Consider the following 22,769-nt stretch of genomic DNA (forward strand, 5'->3'; position numbering starts at 1 on the left):
CAACAGAACTCTTTTGAAAAGTAAAGAGTCCGTCATTTGAAAGTAAAACATTAGTCCGAAGCTTAGCCTAATAAGATAGCTTGCCCCAAATGTTGACCAAATCTGTGATGACTGCACTGGTATTCTGAACTTGGAGCCATCTTCATGGTCTTGACCTGTGGACTGCTGTGTAAATACAGCTAACTGTGTTACTGTTAGTGAAAACAGATTGCATTGACTTGATTCAGCCAGTTCTCTATCTTTGTTCTGTCTCTGAGAATTTGACAAGGTCCTAGTAGTAGTTTCAGGTCTGCTTTTGCTTGGCAAGGCTGCAAAGTACCAAAGATCACTCTACTAGTTCTTAGGGTTCCTAACCTGGTTCCCCTGGACCTACTGATTTTACCCCATTCAGGGCTGGCCTGCTTGGCACCTTCCAGTACTTTTGTACTGTAGATATACCCTAAGGCAGCCTCAGAGTTCTTCTGGTAGATTGAAATTATGAAGAAAAATAAGCACCTCCTCCATCCACCATCATCACTCCTGCCACCTGCCACCAGAAGATCTTTCTCACAACAGGTCTGCACTGAGAAACAAGTACTTTATCAGATAAGCATTTTGAAAATATTGTTTCCCAGTTGCTTGTCTTTTTTGTTGTTATTGCTTGTCTTTTCATTTAATGGTATCTTATGATATACAAAAGTCTTGAATTTTGATGAGTTCCTATTAATCGATTTATTTTTTTTACGGACCATGATTTTGATGCTGTATCTAAGAAATCTTTGCCTAACCCAAGGTCTTAAAAATTTGCTCTGTTTTCTTCCAAAATTATTGTTTTTTTCTCTTACCTTTAAGTCTGTGACCTGCTTCAAGTTAATTTTTATGTGTGGTGTTAGGTAAGAACCTAGTTCATCTTTTTGCACATGGATATCCAATTACCACAACACCATTTTTAAAAACTACCCTTTGAATTGTATTTCCCCCAACAAATTGTGTTGGCACCTTTGTCAAAAATTGCTTGACCCTAAATATAAAGGTTTTTTCCCTAGATTCTCATGTATGTTCCACTGATCTATGTATCTATCCTATGCAAGCACCACACTGTCTTGATAACTGTAGCTTTATAGTAAGTTTGGAAATTGGGAGATGAAAGTCCTCCAACTTTGTTCTTTTTTAAGAATGGTCTTAGTTGTTCTAGGTATTTTGCATTTCCGTATAACTAAGCTCTGATTTTTAATAGATGAGGAAACTAAAGTGTCCAGAGAACTTATGGTTTAAAGCAGAGTGCAAATAATATTGTGCTAGCCTTGTTACATTTCAAAACCCATGCCTTGTGGTGGCTCATTTCTGTGACTCTACTTTGAAAGTTCAGAGTAGATTCTATCCAGCCTTTCTAGGGATTGTGAGTATCCTGCCTGCTTTTATCAGAGACTCTACAGTGAGCAGGACCTTGTTCTTCCCACCTCCACCACAAGTCTCCTGATATCCTTACCTGTCCCATATTCTCTCCACTGGGCCCTCCTCTACAGTCTGTCTAGTAAGCTTAGCTCTATTCTATAGCACTGAATTAAGTGTTTAGCCTTTGACTGTATGGATCACAACAAACTGGAAAATTCTTAAAGAGATGGGAATACCAGACCACCTGACCTGCCTCCTGAGAAATCTATATGCAGGTCAAGAAGCAACAGTTAGAACTGGACATGGAACAACAGGGTGGTTCCAAATCAGAAAAGGAGTACGTCAAGGCTGTATATTGTCACCCTGCTTATTTAACTTATATGCAGAGTATATCATGCAAAATGCTGGGCTGGATGAAACACAAGCTGGAATCAAGATTGCCAGGAGAATATCAATAACCTCAGATAGACAGATGACACCATCCTTATGGGAGAAAGTGAAGAAGAACTAAAGAGCCTCTTGATGAATGTGAAAGAAGAGAGTGAAAAAGCTGGCTTAAAACTCAACATTTAGAAAACATGGCATCCAGTCCCATCACTTCATGGCAAATAGATGAGGAAGCAATGGAAACAGTGTCAGACTTTATTTTCTTGGGCTCCAAAATCACTGCAGATGGTGACTGCAGCCATGAAATTAAAAGACTCTTGCTCCTTGGAAGAAAATCTATGACAAACCTAGACAGCATATTAAAAAACAGAGACATTACTTCGCCAACAAAGGTCCATCTAGTCAAAGGTATGGTTTTTCCAGTACTCATGTATGGATGTGAGAGTTGGGCTATAAAGAAAGTTGAGTGCCAAAGAATTGATGCTTTTGAACTGTGGTATTGGAGAAGACTCTTGAGAATCCCTTGGACTGCAAGGAGATCCAACCAGTCCATCCTAAAGGAAATCAGTCCTGAATATTCATTGGAAGGAATGATGCTAAAAGCTGAAACTCCAATACTTTGGCCACCTGATGTAAAGAACTGACTCATTTGAAAAGACCCTGATGCTGGGAAAGATTGAAGGCAGAAGAAGAAGGGGATGAGATGGTTGGATATAGCATCACCGACTCGATGGACATGAGTTTGAGTAAGCCCCAGGATTTGGTGATGGATATGGAAGCCTGGCGTGTTGCAGTCCATGGGTTCTCAAAGAGTCAGACACGACTGAGCAACTGAACTGAACTGAAGTCTTTGAGATACAGGTCTTACAAAATCCCTCCACTTTGCCAGAAAAGTTATGCTTCAAAGAAACTTCAGTCTGTCACATATTTCAAATGAAATTGATTCCAAGAGGGTAAAATCTTGATCTCCCAGAGTGGCACTTGCTGGTATGTACCAGCCAGTTGGGCTTCCTAGGTGATGCAAGTGGTAAAGAAACCAATGCAGGAGACATAAGAGAAGCAGGCTCGATCCCAGGGTCAGGAAGATCCCCTGGAGGAGGGCATGGTAACCCACTCAAGTATTTTTGCCTGGAGAACCTCATGGACAGAGGAAGTTGGTGGGCTACTGTTCAAAGGATTGCAAAGAGTCGAAACAACTGAAGTGACTTAACACGTACAAGCCAGTTATGCTCACAGCTTTTTATGAGCTTTATTTTAAAATATAGCCTATCTCTTGCAAAACTGAACCAGTATCAACAGCAAGTGACAAATCAATGGGACGCTGAAGTCTCAAGGACACCCAGGAACCCATTACAGCTGGTGTATGAATAAGGATTCCAGTTACACTATCCTAGCATTCCCTCTTGTGTCACGTTACCATGACTCCTCCCTATAACAAGGCACTTGAGGAATAAGATGGTATCTCGTCTTACTTTTCTTCATCTGTTTACCTTTATTCACCCTCTGACTATCTTTCTCTACCTTTATCTCCCTGTAGTAGCCGCTTTAAGAACAAGATGTGGTATGGCCTTCTGGGAAGCAAGGAACTCTTTCAGCGCTCTTACAGGAAACTGGAAGAACGAGTGCACCTGGAGGTCAGTAGAAAAAGAGGATGATCCTTCCTGGGCATCAAGAAAGGAAATATCATGACCTTGGGAATCAACTTCCCTCTATATCCTTAGTTCTTCTCAAGCTTTAACTCTAATCCTCACTCATGGGAGTAAAGCATGAAGATAGGTTTCCATTTTATGGATAAGAAAATGATAGCATGACAAGAAGACAGAGCCCTTCCCCCATGTCTGTAAATATGCCTTCACACTGGTATCTGAAGAGCCAGCCAATAAGGGCTACTCTTTTCTTTCAGTGTGATGGAGAGGCCATCTCCTTGCCAAATCTGCAAGGCATTGTAGTGCTCAACATTACCAGCTATGCCGGAGGCGTCAACTTTTGGGGAAGCAGCACGGCAACCACAGTGAGTATGGAACAGGGAATGGGGAGGGAGAAAAATCTTGACCCCTCTAAAGTCTATCAGAAAGGAGAGCTGAACTGACTGGAGTGTGGGGGAAAAGGAGGCAGGCTGGGGACCATTATTAGCAGCTGTATGATGAGTATTTTTAAGGCAATTACCACCCCATAGCACAAGAATCAACCAAAAACCTGAGGATCAGATCAATTCTTCCGTGTTGCATGGACTTTGAATTTTCCATTTCTCAAGCCTGACAGATCCTTGAAAGGTTGACTACATTATGATCTTTTCTCTACGGAGGTCTATCAATAAAATCTCCTGAGAAATTGGTCATGAATCCTTTCCTCTGAGCTCACCCAAGAAGGCCATGAGACCAGTGGCTTTGGGGATTTATGATGCTATATTGGACAGGGAGGGAACCAGCTAAGAGTTGTGATCTCAAAAGGAGCTGAGTTTAGGTCTCAGTGCCTTTCTCCCAAGTTGGCTTCCTGACCTCATCCTTCCCCTTTTCATAATGTAGTAGTTTCTCCACTCTTCATGAGCTAGAAAAAATTATTTTACTATGAGCTTTCAAAGCATACCTGCTTGTGACAAAGTATGGTTCTTCAAGAGTGAGATATGTGACACAGTTCTTTTTCTTCAGGAATATGAGGCTCCTGCGATAGATGACGGGAAGCTAGAGGTAGTGGCAATCTTTGGTTCTGTACAGATGGCAATGTCTCGTATCATCAACCTGTATCATCATCGCATCGCCCAGGTAGGCACACGCTGGGTGGGCACCAGAAAGGGTCTGAGCTCTGTGGCTACAACATAGGATGTGGGGTGCTCCCAGGAATTAACCAGGTATAAGAATGGCAGAGTGGAGGGAGTAGGGTATCTGGTAGGCAGCAAGGTGCTGGCTGAGGTTAGAAATAGAGGTGGTAGGAACCAAAGGAGCAAAAAGTCTATAGCAAACATATGTTTCCTCCCTGGGATAGTCTGATTCACAATTTTGCTGATCCTGTTCAGATACACATTTAGGCTGTGACTGTGAGATTATCAGATTAGTCTATAGTCATTGCCTGATTTTTCTTCCCCATTCTCCCTCCTTCTCTTCTCTGGCAGTGCCGTGAGGTGATGATAACTATCAATGGTGAAGAAGGTGTCCCAGTACAGGTGGATGGAGAGGCCTGGGTTCAGAGGCCAGGCCTTATCAAGATTAGATACAAGAACACCGCTCAGATGTTGACCAGAGATCGGGTAAGAAAGGAAGGCTCGTCTTGGGCTCCTCCATTGTCTCATCTACAGCTATCACTTGAGTACTGAATGCTTCCAGTCAGGCAGAATTTCTCAAAGGGAGGTCTGCATGACATCTCAGAATCACCTTGGGTGCCTGTTAGAGATGCTCATTCTTAGGCCCCACAAGGTCCCACTGCATCAGAATGGGGAAGGGTATTTCCTGGGAACTTGCATTTGCAGACAAGCTCTCTGAGATACTCTCGTACGTAGAGACACTTGCAAAGCACTGTCCAAGAGAGTGAGACAAGGAGCTGCCTCCTGTGGTTTTCAACAAAGTTGTCCTCATTCTTACAATGCACAGAGAGCTAAAGACCTCAGTGGTTATGGAGAAATCTGCTCCCTCAACAAGAGATTCTTCATTGAATAGGATCTTTAGGTTCCAAATGGTATGGACCTAACAGAAGCAGAAGATATTAAGAAGAGGTGGCAAGAATACACATAACTGTACAAAAAACATCTTCATGACGAAGATAATCATGATGGTGTGATCACTCACCTAGAGCCAGACATCCTGGAATGTGAAGTCAAGTGGGCCTCAGAAAGCATCACTACGAACAAAGCTAGTGGAGGTGATGGAATTCTAGTTGAGCTATTTCAAATCTTGAAAGATGATGCTATGAAAGTGCTGCACTCAATATGCTAGCACATTTGGAAAACTCAGCAGTGGCCACAGGACTGGAAAAGGTCAGTTTTCATTCCAATCCCAAAGAAAGGCAATGCAAAAGAATGCTCAAACTGCCGCACAATTGCACTCATCTCACATGCTAGTAAGTGAAAGTGAAGTCGCTCAGTTGTGTCCAACTCTTTGCGACCCCTTGGACTTGTAGCCCACCAGGCTCCTCCATCCATGGGGTTTTCCAGGCAAGAATACTGGAGTGGGTTGCCATTTCCTTCTCCAAGAGATCTTCCCAACCCAGGGATTGAACCCGGGTCTCCTGCATTGTAGGCAGACGCTTTACCGTCTGAGCCACCAGGGAAGCCCACACGCTAGTAAAGTAATGCTCAAAATTCTCCAAGCCAGGCTTCAGCAGTATGTGAACCGTGAACTTCCAGATGTTCAAGCTGGTTTTAGCAAAGGCAGAGGAACCAGAGATAAAATTGACAACATCCAATGGATTATCAAAAAAGCAAGAGAGTTCCAGAAAAACATCTATTTGTGCTTTATTGACTATGCCAAAGCCTTTGACTGTGTGGATCACAATAAAATGTGGAAAATTCTGAAAGAGATGGGAATACCAAACTACCTGACCTGCCTCTTGAGAAACCTATATGCAGGTCAGGAAGCAACAGTTAGGACTGGACATGGAACAACAGACTGGTTCCAAATAGGAAAAGGAGTACATCAGGCTGTATACTGTCACCCTGCTTATTTAACTTATATGCAGAGTACATCATGAAAAAACGCTGGACTGGAAGAAGCACAAGCTAGAATCAAAATTGCTGGGAGAAAAATCAATAACCTCAGATATGCAGATGACACCATTCTTATGGCAGAAAATGAAAAGGAACTAAAAAGCCTCTTGATGAAAGTGAAAGAGGAGAGTGAAAAAGTTGGCTTAAAGCTCAACATTCAGAAAACAAAGATCATGGCATCCCATGATCTTCATGGGAAATAGATGGGGAAACAGTGGAAACAGTGTCAGACTTTATTTTTTAGGCTCCAAAATGACTGCAGATGGTGACTGCAGCCGTGAAATTAAAAGACGCTTACTCCTTGGAAGGAAAGTTATGACCAACCTAGATAGCATATTAAAAAGGAGAGACATTACTTTGCCACCAAAGGTCTGTCTAGTCAAGGTTATGGTTTTTCCAGTAGTCATGTATGGATGTGAGAGTTGGACTGTGAAGAAAGCTGAGTGCCCAAGAATTGATGGTTTTCAATTATGGTGTTGGAGAAGACTCTTGAGAGTCCCTTGGACTGCAAGGAGATCCAACCAGTCCATTCTAAAGGAGATCAGTCCTGGGTGTTCTTTGGAAGGAATGACGCTAAAGCTGAAACTCCAGTACTTTGGCCACCTCATGCGAAGAGTTGACTCATTGGAAAAGACTCTGATGCTGGGAGGGATTGGGGGCAGGAGGAGAAGGGGACAACAGAGGATGAGATGGCTGGATGGCATCACTGACTTGATGGACATGAGTTTGAGTCGGACACAACTGAGCGACTGAACTGAACTGATAAGGCATCTTAAAGGGCTTCCCTGATAGCTCAGTTGGTAAAGAATCCGCCTGCAATGAGGGAGACCTGAGTTCAATCCCTGGGTTGGGAAGATCCCCTGAAGAAGGAAACGGCTACCCACTCCAGTATTCTGGCCTGGAGAATTCCATGGACTGTATAGTCCATGGGGTTGCAAAGATTTGGACACAACAGAGTGACTTTCACTTTCACGGCATCTTAAAATACTGCATTCACAAATATCACCCACCTCAGCTAAACCATCTAAAGCTAAAAAGGAGCCATTGTTGATCAGTGTTCAGTGATTACAGGCTTTCTTACACTGTGGCCTATGCACAGTCCATAGACACAGCACTAGTGAAGGGATGGGATGTCTAGTTTATAAACTACCTGCTTTGTGTTGGGCACTTTACATATATTCTCTCAAATAGATCCTGTCAACAATCTATGAGGTTCAGTTCAGTCACTCAGTCATGTCCGACTCTTTGCAACCCCATGAACCGCAGCATGCCAGGCCTCACTGTCCATCACCAACTCCCGGAGTTTACCCAAACTCATGTCCATTGAGTCGGTGATGCCATCCAACCATCTCATCCTCTATCGTCCCCTTGACCTCCTGCCCTCAATGTTTCCCAGCATCAGGGTCTTTTCAAATGAGTCAGCTCTTCGCATCAGGTGGCCAAAGCACTGGAGTTTCAACATCAGTCTTTCCAATAAAAACCCAGGACTGATCTCCTGTATGATGGACTGGTTGGATCTCCTTGCAGTCCAAGGGACTCTCAAGAGTCTTCTCCAACACCACAGTACAAAAGCATCAATTCTTCAGTACTCAGCTTTCTTTATGGTCCAACTCTCACATCCATACATGACTACTGGAAAAACCATAGCCTTGACTAGATGGACCTTTGTTGACAAAGTAATGTCTCTGATTTTTAATATGCTGTCTAGGTTGATCATAACTTTCCTTCCAAGGAGTAAGTGTCTTTTAATTTCATGACTGCAATCACCATCTGTAGTGATTTTGTAGCCCCAAAAAATAAAGTCTGACACTCTTTCCACTGTTTCCCCATCTATTTGCCATTAAGTGATGGGACCAGATGCCATGATCTTAGTTTTCTGAATGTTGAGGTTTAAGCCAACTTTTTTACTCTCCTCTTTCTATGAGGTACATACACTTATTCCCATTTTACAGGTGAGGAAAATAAGGACCAGAGAGGTTAAATACTTTTCTAAAAGTCACATGACTAGTGAATGACAGAAGCACAATTCAAAGTTAAATTAGATACATCTGGCTCTAAAATCCATCAGCATATATTGCCTAGGTTCGGCAAAGAAGGGAGCATGAAATGGGCTCTACTGTCTTACTGATCGTGATGCCTTCCTATAGAAGCTTCTGGAAGGCAGACATCTGTCTGATTCAAGCGTCTTGTCCCAAGACTTGGCATTGTAACAGTAAAAACAACAACAAAACTATAAGTGCTTAGTATTAAAGACATTGAATAAAATGTTGGACAGATGTATAAAGTGTGGAGATGGGTGTATGAGGGAATATGTGGGGCCCTCATTCCCCTTGACCCACACATATCAGACTCACATACAGACCTGTCATGTGCCCTCTTAGCTAACAGCAGTCATTAGGATCTGCCACTGTCTTCATTTCCAGGACTTTGAGAACTCAATGAAAATGTGGGAGTGCAAGCATGCTGAAATCCAAGCTGCCTCTCAACCCCAGCTGGATTCCCAGGAATTTCAAGATAGCCTCTCTGATGAGGAGTATGCCCAGATACAGCACTTAACTCGGCTTGCAGAAAACCTCATCAGCAGGTAAGTGGTCTGGCCCAGATACAGGCCTGGAAATCCCAAGAAGGGATGGGGAGAAGAAGCCAACTTGTGTCTATAGGCTACTGCAGAGCCTGACCTCAGAAAGGAGTCTTTCCCAGAGCTCTGAGGACTGAAAGGGACTCTAACAATCCAGACAGGAAGTAGTCTTTGTGGTCAGCTTGGACTTCTCCCATTAAGTCCAAAGATGAATTTTGATCTCTTCCTGCTGCCCCAGACCCAACAGGATTTAAAATGTTTATCCTTGGCCTTAAATATCAGGAAGGCCTTAGAGTTTCTGGAATCAGCTCCTTCCTCTATTCTAGCCTCCCACTCTTCCAAAGTACCTAGTATCTAATTCAGGTGAGATAAGGATGGACAAAGTGGGAATTCCCTGGCAGTCCAGTGGTTAGGACTTGGTGCTTTCACTGCCAGGACCCGGGGTTCCACCCCTGGTTGGGGAACTAAGATCCCCCAAAAAAGAATGGACAAAAGTGAATACCTATAGAAGAGTAGAAACATTTTCTGGCATAAGTGGCTACCTAGAAACGAGTAGAAATAATAGGAGGGAGTAAAGAATACAATTCAGGTACTCAGAGCTTTCATTTTTACTTTTAATCCTAACCCTCACAAGTACCTCAGACCAGAAGTCCTTCAGAACTCTAGACTCATTTATTTGTCCTTGCTTTATTACAGACTTACTGACCTGAGCAAGGTCCACCAGCATGTGTCTGTCCTCATGGATTCTGTGAATGCCAGTGCTAACACCCTAAACGATGTATTTTACAAACAAGAGAGTGGCAATGAGACAGCTGCAGCTTCCTGCACTCCCATTGAGGTAAGGGACGAAGGGGCAGATGAAGGAAAGGAGTAAACCAAATAGGAAAGGGAATAGAAGGGAAGGAAGAGGAACCAGAGGCTGGCTAGAAAGCCCGAGCAAATGACATGGCAGGAAACTGATGGATGGAATAGAAAGAGAGGCAGATATTCCTTGACTTGTTACAGGTTCAGAGTGGCTACTGGGAGAATCCCATAGCAGACTTCATCAGCCTGAGAGCTATCTACCACACTGGTCTCAAGGAGAAATAGCCTGTGAATGGAGAGGAACTTGGCTTTGGCCCTTCCTCATCCTAGGTGGATCCCTGTATAACCTGTTAAGGCGATACTTGTCATTGAAACCTGAACTCCAGGCTGCCTTGGTTTTCCTCTTGAGGGAAAGGTCCAGATTAGGATGCTTGATGTTAAATGTGCCATCTCGTGACTTGACCCACTGGCAGAAGATTTTTAAGTGATGTTTTTTAAAAGTAACTTTATGCTAAGAAAAACCATACAAAAGGGCCACATACAGGATCAGGATCTCCTAAAATATAGGCTACCTATTTATGGGGGGGCCAGATCTTCGTTGGAAGGGGCCTGGAGTTTCAAGAAGAGAGATGGTTAGGCCTAATTCCACATTCCTTGGAAAAGGCGGCTTTAGCTAGTGGCATGGAGAGGGCAATGGCACCCCACTCCAGTACTCTTGCCTGGAAAATCCCATAGATGGAGGACCCTAGTTGGCTGCAGTCCATGGGGTCGCTAAGAGTCGGACACAACTGAGCGACTTCACTTTCACTTTTCACTTTCATACATTGGAGAAGGAAATGGCAACCCACTCCAGTGTTCTTGCCTGGAGAATCCCAGGGATGGGGGAGCCTGGTGGGCTGCTGTCTATGGGGTCGCACAGAGTCAGACACGACTGAAGCAACTTAGCAGCAGCAGCAGCAGCAGCTAGTGGCAAGAAGTGGCCTTAAATTTATGTCTGGTTTGCATATTTTGTGTTTCCCTATACCCAGAGTACTCAATCAGTGATGATAAATGCAAAGTTGCCCTTTGTCGCTACATAGGACACACCAGTACAGCTGCACTTATAGTTGATAGCTGGCATCAGTTTTGACTGGTTGGTGCCCATGCTGAACTATTAGTTGTGCTATATTGTGAATATTACTTTTTCACTTACAGCCACATCCTACTAGCCTGCCCCTACCTTCCCGCAGAAAAGCCAGTTGCATGCTTACTAACCAACAACTTCTCTCTCTTTGTCCTTTCCCTTCCTTTCTTTTCTTCTCCTCTCAGACTTTAACCAGAAATGATGCAGTAGATGTTACATTTAGTCTTAAAGGGCTCTACGATGACACCAAAGCTTTCCTGGATGAAAACTTGGTGAGTGGATGGGTTTGGAACAAGGGAGGGCAATGTATCCCATCTGAAGTTGCTCACAGTCTGCACTTGGTTCTAAGGCATTGGAAAACATGTAGGAGCATTTTGCCCAGGTTTTATCTGGCAGTCCCTGCTGCATCATCCTCACCTAGAGTTATTATCGATCATGTCACTTCATAAATTATGCGAGTCCATAGGAACTATCATATCCTTGAAGAAAAATCTCCCCCTCTTCTTTGGCAAATGTTACTTAGGTCCATACGAGACCAAACAGAAGTAGGGTGTTCTCATTATACCCAATACAGCTTCAGTAGAAAAGGGTGAGCTCTTTTGAGCTGCTCTATGTCTCCCAAGTTTCCATAATACGTCTTTCACCATGTGGGAAGAGAGTAAGAAACAGTGGGGGAAATTGGTGGTCTCTGAGTTCAAATCTGCCAGTTACTAACTGTATTAATTTCCTAAGGATGCTGTAACAAACAGTGAAACCTGGGTGACTTTGGACAACAGAAAGTCATTGTTTCACTGTTCTGTAGGCTAGCAGCCTGAAATCAAGGTGTCAGCAGGCTTATGTTCCCTCTGAAACCTGTAGGGAAATCCTTCCTTGCCTCTTCCTAGCTGCTGGTGATTTGTTGGCAGTGTTTGGAGCATTCCTTGGCTTGTAATACAGATGCACTGCTCCAATCCTCCATATTCACATGGTGCTCTCTTCTGTCTTCCCATGGCCATCTCCTTAAAGGATACCAGTCATACTGGATGAGGGCCAACCCTACACCAGGGTCCAGACCAGGCCAATGATCTCAGTAATTACATCTTCAGTGACCCTATTTCCCAATAGTTGAGGTACTGAAAGTTAGGATTTCAAGATATCTTTCTGGAGGGGACACAAATGAATCCATAACAGTATCTGTATGAGGTAACTTCACCTCTGTTTCCCAACCTACAAAATAGGGATTGTAATCTCTACCTCTCCAGGTTGTTGTGAGGATTAAACAAACTACTGTTTATTAAGTGCCTAGCTCTGCCTAGCAGCTTGACAGATGGTAGATTTTATCAGTGGTAGGGAAAATGGACTGAGGCTCAGTTTTTGAGCTACAAGAAGAGTTGCTATTTCTCATACTGCAGAGCCCATAGGCACACCTGGTGAGTGTGCGCTAATGAGTCAACTGTACATGACCACCCCACTTTGAGTTTCACTGCTAAGGCCCTGAGGAAGATGCTGTTCTTGCTTCTCATCTAATTAAGGTTTATTTGAAGAGGGGCCTCTGAGTTGATTTGGAAGAAGGGCATCCACTTCCCCCTTCCATTTGCACATCTAATTGGCACACTGCACAGGTGGCAGAGTGGCAAAGACAATCAGGCCAGACTGTCCCAGCATCTGAGCCCCAGGCTAGAGTTTCAGCCTTTAGAGACAGCACCAGAAGTACCTTCTATATATAGGTAGAGCTCAATGGCCTTGCCAATTTGAGCAGCAGGAAATATGGGAGCCTGGCCTCTCATTGACACTCAGGCTTTCCTGAGGCTCATGGGCTCATGAAAATTGACTTATACCAGCCAACAACCCAAACTGAGCACATACCACACTTAATAAAGGACCTGGTAAGGACCCACACACACATACAAACATCCAAATGAGACCTGGGTACAAATGGAAGCTAAGAAAGGCCATATCATGAAGGTGACATGGACATAAGGTTTATTTCATTTGAATGTTGTTATTTCTCCCTTTGAAGGAGGAGGACAATAAGGAGCTCAGTGTCGGGAGAGGGTTGTAGCCTTTTGATGAAGAAAATCCCACCCAGTAACTCCCACTTCCCTTATTCGGCAAACTGACTTAGTGATGTGTTCGAACAGGAACAAGAAGTGAGCAACAAAGCCCCCTGAGTCAGTTTGCACATTTATCTCAGAAAAGAGTCCTGGACAAGGTCTCTCTTGGAGCCAGAAGGACAAGAGAATATAGCACGAGATTCAGGCCCACCGATGTACTGTTTTTCAGAGCCTGATTCTCTAGGTACCAAATAGGAAGTTCTTAGGAAGCCATTTTACTCCTCTCCTATTATGATCAGGAATCATTTTCTAAGGCCCCAGCTCCTCATTTTACTCTGTGGCTGTGGGTTTGCCTACCAAATCCCTTTTGAGCATTGCTTGTAAGTATGCCCCCAAGGGCCCCTGCCCCTCTCCCCCTTACCCCAAGTGATGGCGTGTCTGCCTGTCACCGCCGATCCCCAGCCCACAAGTGCACACACGTGTCCTGTGCACCTGGGCTGCCCTGTACTGTCCTAACTCATTAGTTGTAAAGCAAAAGCAGATGATTTGTCGGCATGACTTGGTCACCCTCTCATATCCCATCCTGATTGGTCATAACCTCCAATCCCCACCCCCCTGCTCATTCACCTGCCACTCCTTTGTGACAGTTGGGAAGGTTCCACTAAAGGCTGGCTCATGCACAGCAAGAAGCCACATAAGTACCAAATTGAAAGTAGAGCACATGCCAGGGAGGAGAGATGAAGGCAAGTTAGGTGATCTGGAAAGGACATCAGGGCTGATGATATTGGCATGCATCTGTCCTCCCAGCTCACTAATGGAATATGAACAATCTCACCCATGTTGTTGGTCTGGAACTTGGGTCTTCTAAGTTGGAGATGGTTTTAGAAGAATCTATTTTAACTCTTCCATGGAGTATACAGAGTTCATCCTGTGGGTGCTGGGGGATACTAGGGAATGCTTAAGCTTTGTTTCTTGAACCTGTGAGACAAGCCAACTGAAACTATTTCTTATTTACTAAGAGTGAATAGCTAGGGGCTAAAAGCACAGCCTGGAGAGGCAGACCCTCTTTGCCAGGAAGGGAAATTTGGAGCCTGTCTCTCTGTAGCCCTCCCCCTTGCTTCACAAAGCAGCCTTTAAATTATGGTAACTGGGTAATAAAGATTCCCTCCCCCCCACCAACCCTAATATCTAGCCACCCGACATACCCTTTCTGGGATAGTATGGTATAGAGGGTAGGCTATAGAGTTAAATGGATCTGGTTTCTATCTAGTCATGCGATCTTGAGCACTAAACTTTGAGTTCATTTTTCTACCTGTAAAATGAAAACAGTAGTACATCATAAAGTATTATCAAGCTACTGAGAAGATGGAATGAAATCATGTATGCATAGTGCCTAGCATATAGTATGTGCTCAAAAATTGGTAGCTATTATTATGAGGACATTTAGATGTCTCCAGAGACTTGAGGATCAAGGGTAGGACCTTTATCCTGGACCCTAAGCTGTTGGGGTACAACTCAGTGTTAACTTATACTGGTCAAAGGACCTCTCTACTTTCAAACTGTGAGTGTGCCAAGCTCCAAAGAAAACATCACTATCTGATTTTTTTCCTGAATCTCCCTTTTGAGAAGGTAAAGAGCTGGCTGACTATACTTTCCAGTGAACCTATGGACCAAAGGAGATATAGGTTGGCAACCTGTGGTCTAATGGCCACTAGGCAGGGACTGGGAGTTGGGGAGAAGGCAAGAGTCTATGACGTATTGGCGTTGGATACTCACTCTTTTTCCTGTTTTCACCAGCTGAGAAATGCTGAATATGAGGCCGCACTGAAAATTTCCCTGGATGCCATGAGTAAGGAGTTTGAAAAGCTATCCAAGATTGACTGGATGAATTCAATCCTTTTTCCGGAGGTATGTGACCTGTGGATTGGGAAATAAAGGGAAAGAGGGGTTCTTCCTGAGGGTTTTGCCTTCCAGTGTAAGCCAGGACACAATGACTGATATAGCAGATGGAGACCAGTAGTGGCTTTCAGCCTGAGCTTAATGGAGCCTCCTCCTTGCATCTCCTCGCCATTGAAGTAGACAGGACAAGGCAGAAAGCACATTGAAAAACTAGATGACCATGGGAACATAACCAGAAAGAAGAACCACTCTGTAGAGAAGATTGGAAAAGAATAAGCAAGACTGGTCTTTTTCTGTGCTTTTCTCCTGGCCACAATTCCCCTCCCCTGCTTAGTACCTGCTGCCAGGACTGAATTTCATCTGGTACATACCATTAGGGCCAATACCAGTTGTTTACAGCCAACATTTGTTCTAAATGGTTGGTGCCCAGGCCATACTCGTGGTTACATCTACCAAGTATCACCTCTCCCTTGCTGCTTTCTGTCCCTCCCATTCTTGGAGGAAAGCAGGCTTTCTCAGTGCCTTCCCCTAGCAGATGTGTGGCTTAAAAGAAAATCAAGCATGGCAGCAGTGGCTACAGTATAGCTCTGGGGATGCTGTCGTTTTTTTACAATTCTGAGTGCTTTCCCGAGATAGAAAAATAGTGCATTTCATAAATCAAATGACTGAAAGATGTCTACCTATCACCAAGTAAGTTACTCCCATTATGGTCTGACAGGGTTTTTTTTAAAACTTCTCTACCATGGAATTGCTCATTTCAACACTGTGTAGGAATCCTTATTTATTTTACTCATTATACCTGTTTTCTGACTTTATACACCAGTTATATGAATGTGAGCAAGCCATACAAGGATTTGGACTAGTGCAGCAATTAGGCTCGGAGAAGGCAATGGCACCCCACTCCAGTACTCTTGCCTGGAAAATCCCATGGACGGAGGAGCCTGGTAGGCTGTAGTCCATGGGGTCACTAAGAGTCGGACACGACTGAGCGACTTCACTTTCACTTTTTACTTTCATGCATTGGAGAAGGAAATGGCAACCCACTCCAGTGTTCTTGCCTGGAGAATCCCAGGGACGGGGGAGCCTGGTGGGCTCCCGTCTATGGAGTCACACAGAGTCGAACACGACTGAAGCGACTTAGCAGCAGCAGCAGCAATTAGGCTACCATTTAAGAGAAAAAGCCATGGGCAAATTCAGATCTTAAATAGTTTAATAACTTTATCATATGCCTTTGCTGCTCTTGACCAGCAGCCCTCTGGGAAAGGAAAACATGCTGTTATGCAGATAAGGAAGCAAAATCTTGTAGCACTTTCTTCTTCAGTTCAACTATCTAGCACCAAGCCCCTGGCCTAGACAGACAGACTGGATGTTGAGAGAACTAAGACAAACAGTCCATGCTCTGAGGTCTCAATATTCGAGTTTGCCTTTCCTGGGCATAATCTCTTTTTGGACTTCAGTATTTCCATAAAGATGAAGAAATGAGGCTCTAAAGAAGGGCAGAGTAGATTGAAAGAAAGGCACCTGACACACACCTTGCTTGCCTTAATGCCACAGAAGGTGCAGATCCACTTTGATGAGGAAAAGCAGGAGGAGAGTCAGTCATTCATTGGGCTTTCCAGAGTTTTGGTTGAGAGGGAAGGTCCTGTGCCCTTACCTTAGGTTTCTTCTGAAAGGCAATTCAGAAGAGCAGTTATACATATGAGAGCATTTATTTAGGGGCTAGGGGTTTCCCTGGTGGCTCAGTGGTAAAGAATCCGACTGCAGTTCAGGAAACCCGGGTTCTATCCCTGGGTCAGGAAGATCCTCTGGAGAAGGGAATGGCTACCCACTCCAGTATTTCTTGCCTGGAAAATTTCATGGACAGAGGAACCCGGTAGGGCAATAGTCCATGGGGGTCGCAAAGAGTTGGACATGACTGAGCGACTGACTACACACACATTAAAGCGTTTAGCAAAGCGTCTGGCACAGAGTAGGATCTTGGTAAAGACCAGATGCCTTCTCAGGTATGGTACTAGTGAGTAGGGATGTCTCCCACACCTGAATAGATATCAGATTGGCCAGCTTCCTGCAGCCATCCTTGTTCACCATCTCTCCAAGCCTCTAAGAATTGTTTCTATTAGGCAACTAACATTTTGACCTTCCTTTTGTCGTGCTTTGCTAGGAAAAGTCCTCAGACACTGACAGCAAAAGCTTCAGACTGAAAGTTAAGTTCCCCAAATTGGGGAAAAGGAAGTCAGAAGAGGAATACAAGTCTCAATCAGGCCAAGGCATCCAGGGATTTATTGGTAAGTTTCCCCCACAGGCATCAAGGTCATGAAGACCTCCCAGCAGCCTAGGTCCCTCCCTCCCAAAGACCTGAAGCTCACATTAGAAATGTGTGCAGGTACGGTGGTAATGGAGGAGGCAGCCAGCTGGGAGCCAACTTTAGGTGATGCCAAGAAGTCTCTTGGATAAGGTATGAGTTAGAAAGTGATATGGAGGGACTTCCCTGACGGTCCAGTGGTTAGGACTCCATACTTCCACTGCGGGGGGCACAGGCTTGATCTCTGGTTGGGGAACTAAGATCCCACATGTTGTGCAGTGTGACCAAAAAAAAAAAAAAAAGAAAGAAAGACCCTTAAGAAAAAAAAGCAAGTGGTTATGGACACTAACAAGGAGAGAGCCTGAGTGGCAACCTTACGGTGCAGTCTCTGTGATGTAAACAGCTGCAGAGGAAAAAATGAGAATAAGCAGTTAACTTTCCACTTGATTCATTCCTTTCTTTGTTGATAAAGTATTGCAAAATAGTCATATTTAGATCTCTTTCCCAGTCAAATACAACTACAAGCTTCTGGTCCTACTCCAGAAAGCAGTATTATTTGACATGGGTTGGGGGTGTTGGTATGGGCACCTACAGTGTCAGGAACAGTTTTCATGACCTATCTAAACACTCCTATTCTGTATCTGTTATAGTCGGTCCCTGGAAATGCAAACTTTGTTTCATTATTTGAATTTTGGTTCCACCTCTTCTTCAGAATACAGGCTTCCCAGGTGGCACAGTGATAAAGAAAACACCTGCCAATGCAGGAGACACAAGAGACATGGGTTTGGTCCCTAGGTTGGGAAGATCCCCTGGAGGAGGTCATGGCAACCCACTCAAGTATTCTTGCCTGGGAAATAAGAGGAGCCTGGCAGGCTGCAGTCCATAGGGTTGCAAAGAGTCAGACATGACTGAAGCGACTGAGCACTTCTTCAGAATTGGACTTAAATATTCTTGATATGTCAGTGGAACTCAAAAGAATGTTCCCTTAGAGTTGTCAGTTATGCCAATTCTGATGTCAGTGGTCTCTCCTAAATTCTGAGCCTAGATGACCTGGAAGCTTGAGAGAGATAACAATGGTGGACATAGGGGGAAAAGGGTGGAGGGTGGTAGTTTTTTGTTTTTTGAGAGACTAAGACTTGCACAGATGCCAAGAGAGAATTTCCTGGATCAAGTTGTGTTTGGTCCAGCTATGTTGAGTCCCAAAGAATCTGCCAGCTAGGAGACCCATGGTGCTTGAGAGTCTTTCTGAATACTCAGAAGGGGTCAATAGCCGTTTCATGGATTATCAGGTTCTAAGAACTCATCCCATCTGTGTTTGGCTCGCATGGTATTAGCTGGTTTTCTAAGATGGCTCAGAGATGGTTGATACAATATGAACAAATGAGTGTCTCCTAAAAGACTGTTTGCTCTCTTTAGGGTCCCTACATTTAGGCTGGCAATGTGCTAACCTCTTTGTTTCTATATTTGCTTTTTTTCTCTAAAGGAAATTTGTGGCATCACAGACATCATGAAGACGAAGCAAAATCTGATGATTCTCCAACACCATCAGGATCTCAACTATAATCCTGGAAAGATGGAAGAACTCACAACATTTAGGATTCTACTGAAAACTCTCGAAACCTCAATACAGGCTAGACTAAATTATTTCAGAACAAACATGAGCACCACCAAGAAAGATCCTCCAATTCTTTACACTAATACATTTTTGTCTGGACTCAATCAGGTCTCCTTAGAGGTTTACATTTTCTCATTGGCCAAAGATTCTTGTTCCGAGTTGTCTTGTTCAGTTCTTTTCGTGCATCTTGAGCAACTACAATATTTAATTGAGATATGCTTTTTGTGAATGGCCTGGGATCTGCAAAGGATTCAAGGGAGTTCACTTTTTCAGGGAGTTGGGGAATGTTTTTCTCTGACTGGCAGAAAAACTGCTGATGCTAGGAAATGAATGAAAGAAATACTCTCAGGGAGGTGAGGAGAGGGGTCAGGAAAGCCAGGTGTGGTGGTGTTTCTCCCCCAATCCCTGCCAATTGCAACTTGTAACTTCAGGAGGTCTCTACTAGTTGACTTATTAACATGAGAACTAGGTCATGGGGGCTTGTGCAGTTGCCTGTTACAATGACCATGTGAGATCTTTTCCTGTGGTGACTGCTCTCTCTGCAAAACCTTTCTGTTTTTCCATGTGCGCATGTATATCTTTGCACATGTCCAGGTGGTGCTCTGGTGGCTGGGTGGGCCACCCATTGGTTGGAACTCACCCCTATGGCAACCATACAGGCTCCCCTCCTACTGCCTTCATCCTAGCCTGCATGCCTCCATGGAGTGTTTTGCTGCATTCTTGCTGGATTTTTTAACTAAATGTTTTGCTACTGTGCTGCAGTATAGTTATGTATAGAGACATATAAAGATGTATATATATAAATATATATATATATATTTTTAAGAACTGAAAATACAACTCGACCTCTAAATGACCCTATAATTTATTGTGCTAACCCAGGAATCCCTCCCCACCCCCACTACCCTACACACACATATGCCTCTACCAACTGCCCTAGTTCTTGGTGGAGCTTCTAAACTATTGGTGCATTTTCAGCGTCTCAGAAGTGGCTGGGATCTACCTATGGCCCAGCTGATTCCGACGCCCCCTTAAAATTCTGAGCCAGGCCACAGAAAGGGGAACAAAAACATCAATGCCCTAGAGAAGGGGGCTAAGCTGGCATGCTGCCTTTTTTGCTCTATCTGTCCTGGACTCGACATCAGCAACTGCCCCAACCTTTGCTGTCCCCTCACCCAATAAACAGTATATGGAGCAACGAGGCCTTGAGCTCTCTGACTTAGATGTCTGAGCAAAGGACTGCCTGACAATCAAGCCACAGCCTAGGCCCTTCCCCACAAGCTCCATCTTGGTCTGCTGTTGGTTAAGTCCCCAGATCATCTTTGAATCTCCCTTCTTGCTCCTTTCCCTTGAGTACCAGAGGGAAATTCAAAGTGATCAGAGAAAACAAGGGCCTGGGAAAATGGAGGCTAAAAGCTTCTGCTTCTCCCATGGTTCTTCTTCCAAATTTCTCAAGAAAACAAACCAGGCCAAAATTGCTCCAAATCCCAATTGGCATTTTTTTGAATGCCTGTGCCCAATCAGGCAAATCTAATCAAACTCCAGTATTTCCCCAGTGATTTCCTCTAGTCTGCCTTGTATCCCCACCCACCTTCAATTTATACCTTTAGGTAAATGTCCCTTCCCATTTACAACAGAAAGCCAGGAAACTGGCCTCTCCCCCACTTCTCAGACAAACTTAGCGTGCTCAGTTACCTGACTCAGTCCACTGGCTGGTTCATCGAGGTGCACAATCCAACTCTAAGCACTGGTTCTCAACTCTGGAATTCCACCAGCCTAGCCCACTTAAACCAGCCACCTGTGTTCCACCTCTACAGGGGTGAGGAGAAACATACTAACAAGGGGATAGTCCCCAGATGTCTGATTGCTGTGCCAAACAAACAAAAAAGTCTTAGCTCTACAACTAGTTAAGAAAGTTAATGGAAAAATATTGAGAGAAAACATTTAAAACTTATTTAAGCATCAGAATATGTTAACTTACTGTATGTATTTAAGTGGGGAATGTGCTGTTGCTGTGTCTTTGGCTTTCTCTGCATTACTCTTCCCAGGAGGAGGTATTCGATCAAATCAGTAAGGCCACAGTTGTTGCAGCCCAACTTGACTCCTCCGTGGCTGCACACATTAACAGCTGCACACATGCTCACTCACAGAGTTGGGAACCAAGTTGCATTTTTTTCTCAGAAGATCCAAATGAGCAAATTTAAGGAAACAAAAGAAAGTCCTGGGAGAGGGTAGCTTTTACTTGCAGTGCCTAAGCAGGGCTGTGTCTTGTAGTTATTTTTTAATCACCGGTGACAGTAAACTGTAATAGTACTCCATCTCTTGTGCTTACTTTGCTGACTTACTACATGCCTTTGTATGTTGTAATGCTACTCTTGCTCTGTTGTATCGTCTGGATTCTGTTTCATTCACCCTGTCCTCCCAACCTGATTCAGAGTGATATTGAATAAAACCACTAGGATTGGAAGCTGGAGTCAACTCCTGGAGCAGAATTGATAGGCCATGAGACCTAGGAGCAGATGTGGCTAGCTAAATCACTTGGTTACCTCCTACACTGCTTAGTTACCAGTTGCTTTCCAAAAAAGGGAGACAGCTTTGCTGAGCACTTGCTCATACTAGCTTGAAAGTGGTTATCTCTTTTTCAAGAGAGTTGGCTCAGCCTCTGGAAGTATAAGCTCCTTTCAGGACTTCATGGTTAACTTCTTGCAGTAATATAGTTGTTCAGGTGGTGGGACCAGACACCAAATATCCATCTCAATTCTGTTCAAAGTTGCCATCAAGAGCCAAAGTTCTGGGATTTGATTGCATGTTTCTGGCACTTTCTGAGGGACTGATTGAGTGGGCAATTCCTAGTCAGGAGAACTAGTGGGGAAGCAGAATGCCAGTAGATTTGGACTGCCATTAACTGCTTTTGGTGTCAACAATATAGGAGGTCAGCAGCTATCAGTCCCTTCACCAAAAAGACGCCTGTGTTGTGTCCAAAGGAACAAGGGAAGAATAAGGAAGACATTTTCAACTTAATAACTTAGGTTAAAGGTTGAGCAGAAGCAATAGTTGGGGTCAACGTCATCTTCCCTTGGGACATGAGTAGAAGAATTTTTGTTTCATAAGACGTAGAAAATAATACCAAGGCAACCAAACTCATTAGCACCATTCCATCCTTGTAAAGGACCTTGATTGGTTTTATGGTTTGTGGAACTGCATCTGTCTATTCGTCTAATCTTTAATCTACATTGTATTCTATTTGTTGTTTTGATTCCTCAGAGGCCCCTGCAAATAAGCAGCAGGGCCAGGGGCTTGTTGGGGGGAGGAAACTGGGGTAGTTATGGGGTAACGCAAAAAAGCAGAAAGTAAAGGTCTACAAAGTGTGCCTATTCCTCCTCCCCACAAAATGGAACACCAGTCTTCAAAGTTAATAAAGTTTTGCTTCTTAAAGTATTTTAATAAATGGATAAACATAATTAACACCAATATCTCATCATTTACCTCAGGATGGGAGGAGTTGAATGGTGGTGGAAATGGGGAGTGGGCTGGGGTGGTCATCCAAGCTCTAAACAAGCCACATGCATGTAGAAAATGGCATGTGGCGGTGGGGGTGGGATGGGGACAGCAGCAGCACAAACCAAGATTCTCCATCAGGGTGATCATAACACTAAAAGGGCTGCCACAAAAAGTTCTAAAACCTAAAACAACTCAGGACGAACTTGTGGGGAAATATACCTGCTACTATACTTCTTCTTTGGAAGGAATGATGCTAAAGCTGAAACTCCAGTACTTTGGCCACCTCATGCGAAGAGTTGACTCATTAGAAAAGACTCTGATGCTGGGAGGGATTGGGGGCAGGAGGAGAAGGGGACGACAGAGGATGAAATGGCTGGATGGCATCACTGACTCGATGGATATGAGTCTGAGTGAACTCCGGGAGTTGGTGATGGACAGGGAGGCCTGGTGTGCTGTG

General features: G+C 44.1%; 1 protein-coding gene across 1 annotated transcript in view; it reads left to right on the forward strand.

Annotated features, from left to right (window-relative positions):
* DGKK (diacylglycerol kinase kappa) overlaps window positions 1-22,276 on the forward strand; it is a 174,401-nt gene extending 152,125 nt beyond the window's left edge. Inside the window, exons 19-28 of the mRNA XM_027534554.1 lie at window positions 3,299-3,395; window positions 3,665-3,772; window positions 4,410-4,523; window positions 4,871-5,005; window positions 8,881-9,041; window positions 9,732-9,873; window positions 11,148-11,234; window positions 14,793-14,903; window positions 17,056-17,179; window positions 18,680-22,276. Of these exons, the coding sequence (XP_027390355.1) occupies window positions 3,299-3,395; window positions 3,665-3,772; window positions 4,410-4,523; window positions 4,871-5,005; window positions 8,881-9,041; window positions 9,732-9,873; window positions 11,148-11,234; window positions 14,793-14,903; window positions 17,056-17,179; window positions 18,680-18,759 (1,159 nt within the window). The 3' untranslated portion in view covers window positions 18,760-22,276. The remainder of the gene's footprint in view (window positions 1-3,298; window positions 3,396-3,664; window positions 3,773-4,409; window positions 4,524-4,870; window positions 5,006-8,880; window positions 9,042-9,731; window positions 9,874-11,147; window positions 11,235-14,792; window positions 14,904-17,055; window positions 17,180-18,679) is intronic.
* The last annotated feature ends 493 nt before the right edge of the window (window positions 22,277-22,769 follow it).

This window comes from Bos indicus x Bos taurus, chromosome X (genome assembly GCF_003369695.1).
Source record: "Bos indicus x Bos taurus breed Angus x Brahman F1 hybrid chromosome X, Bos_hybrid_MaternalHap_v2.0, whole genome shotgun sequence".
NCBI lineage: Eukaryota > Metazoa > Chordata > Mammalia > Artiodactyla > Bovidae > Bos > Bos indicus x Bos taurus.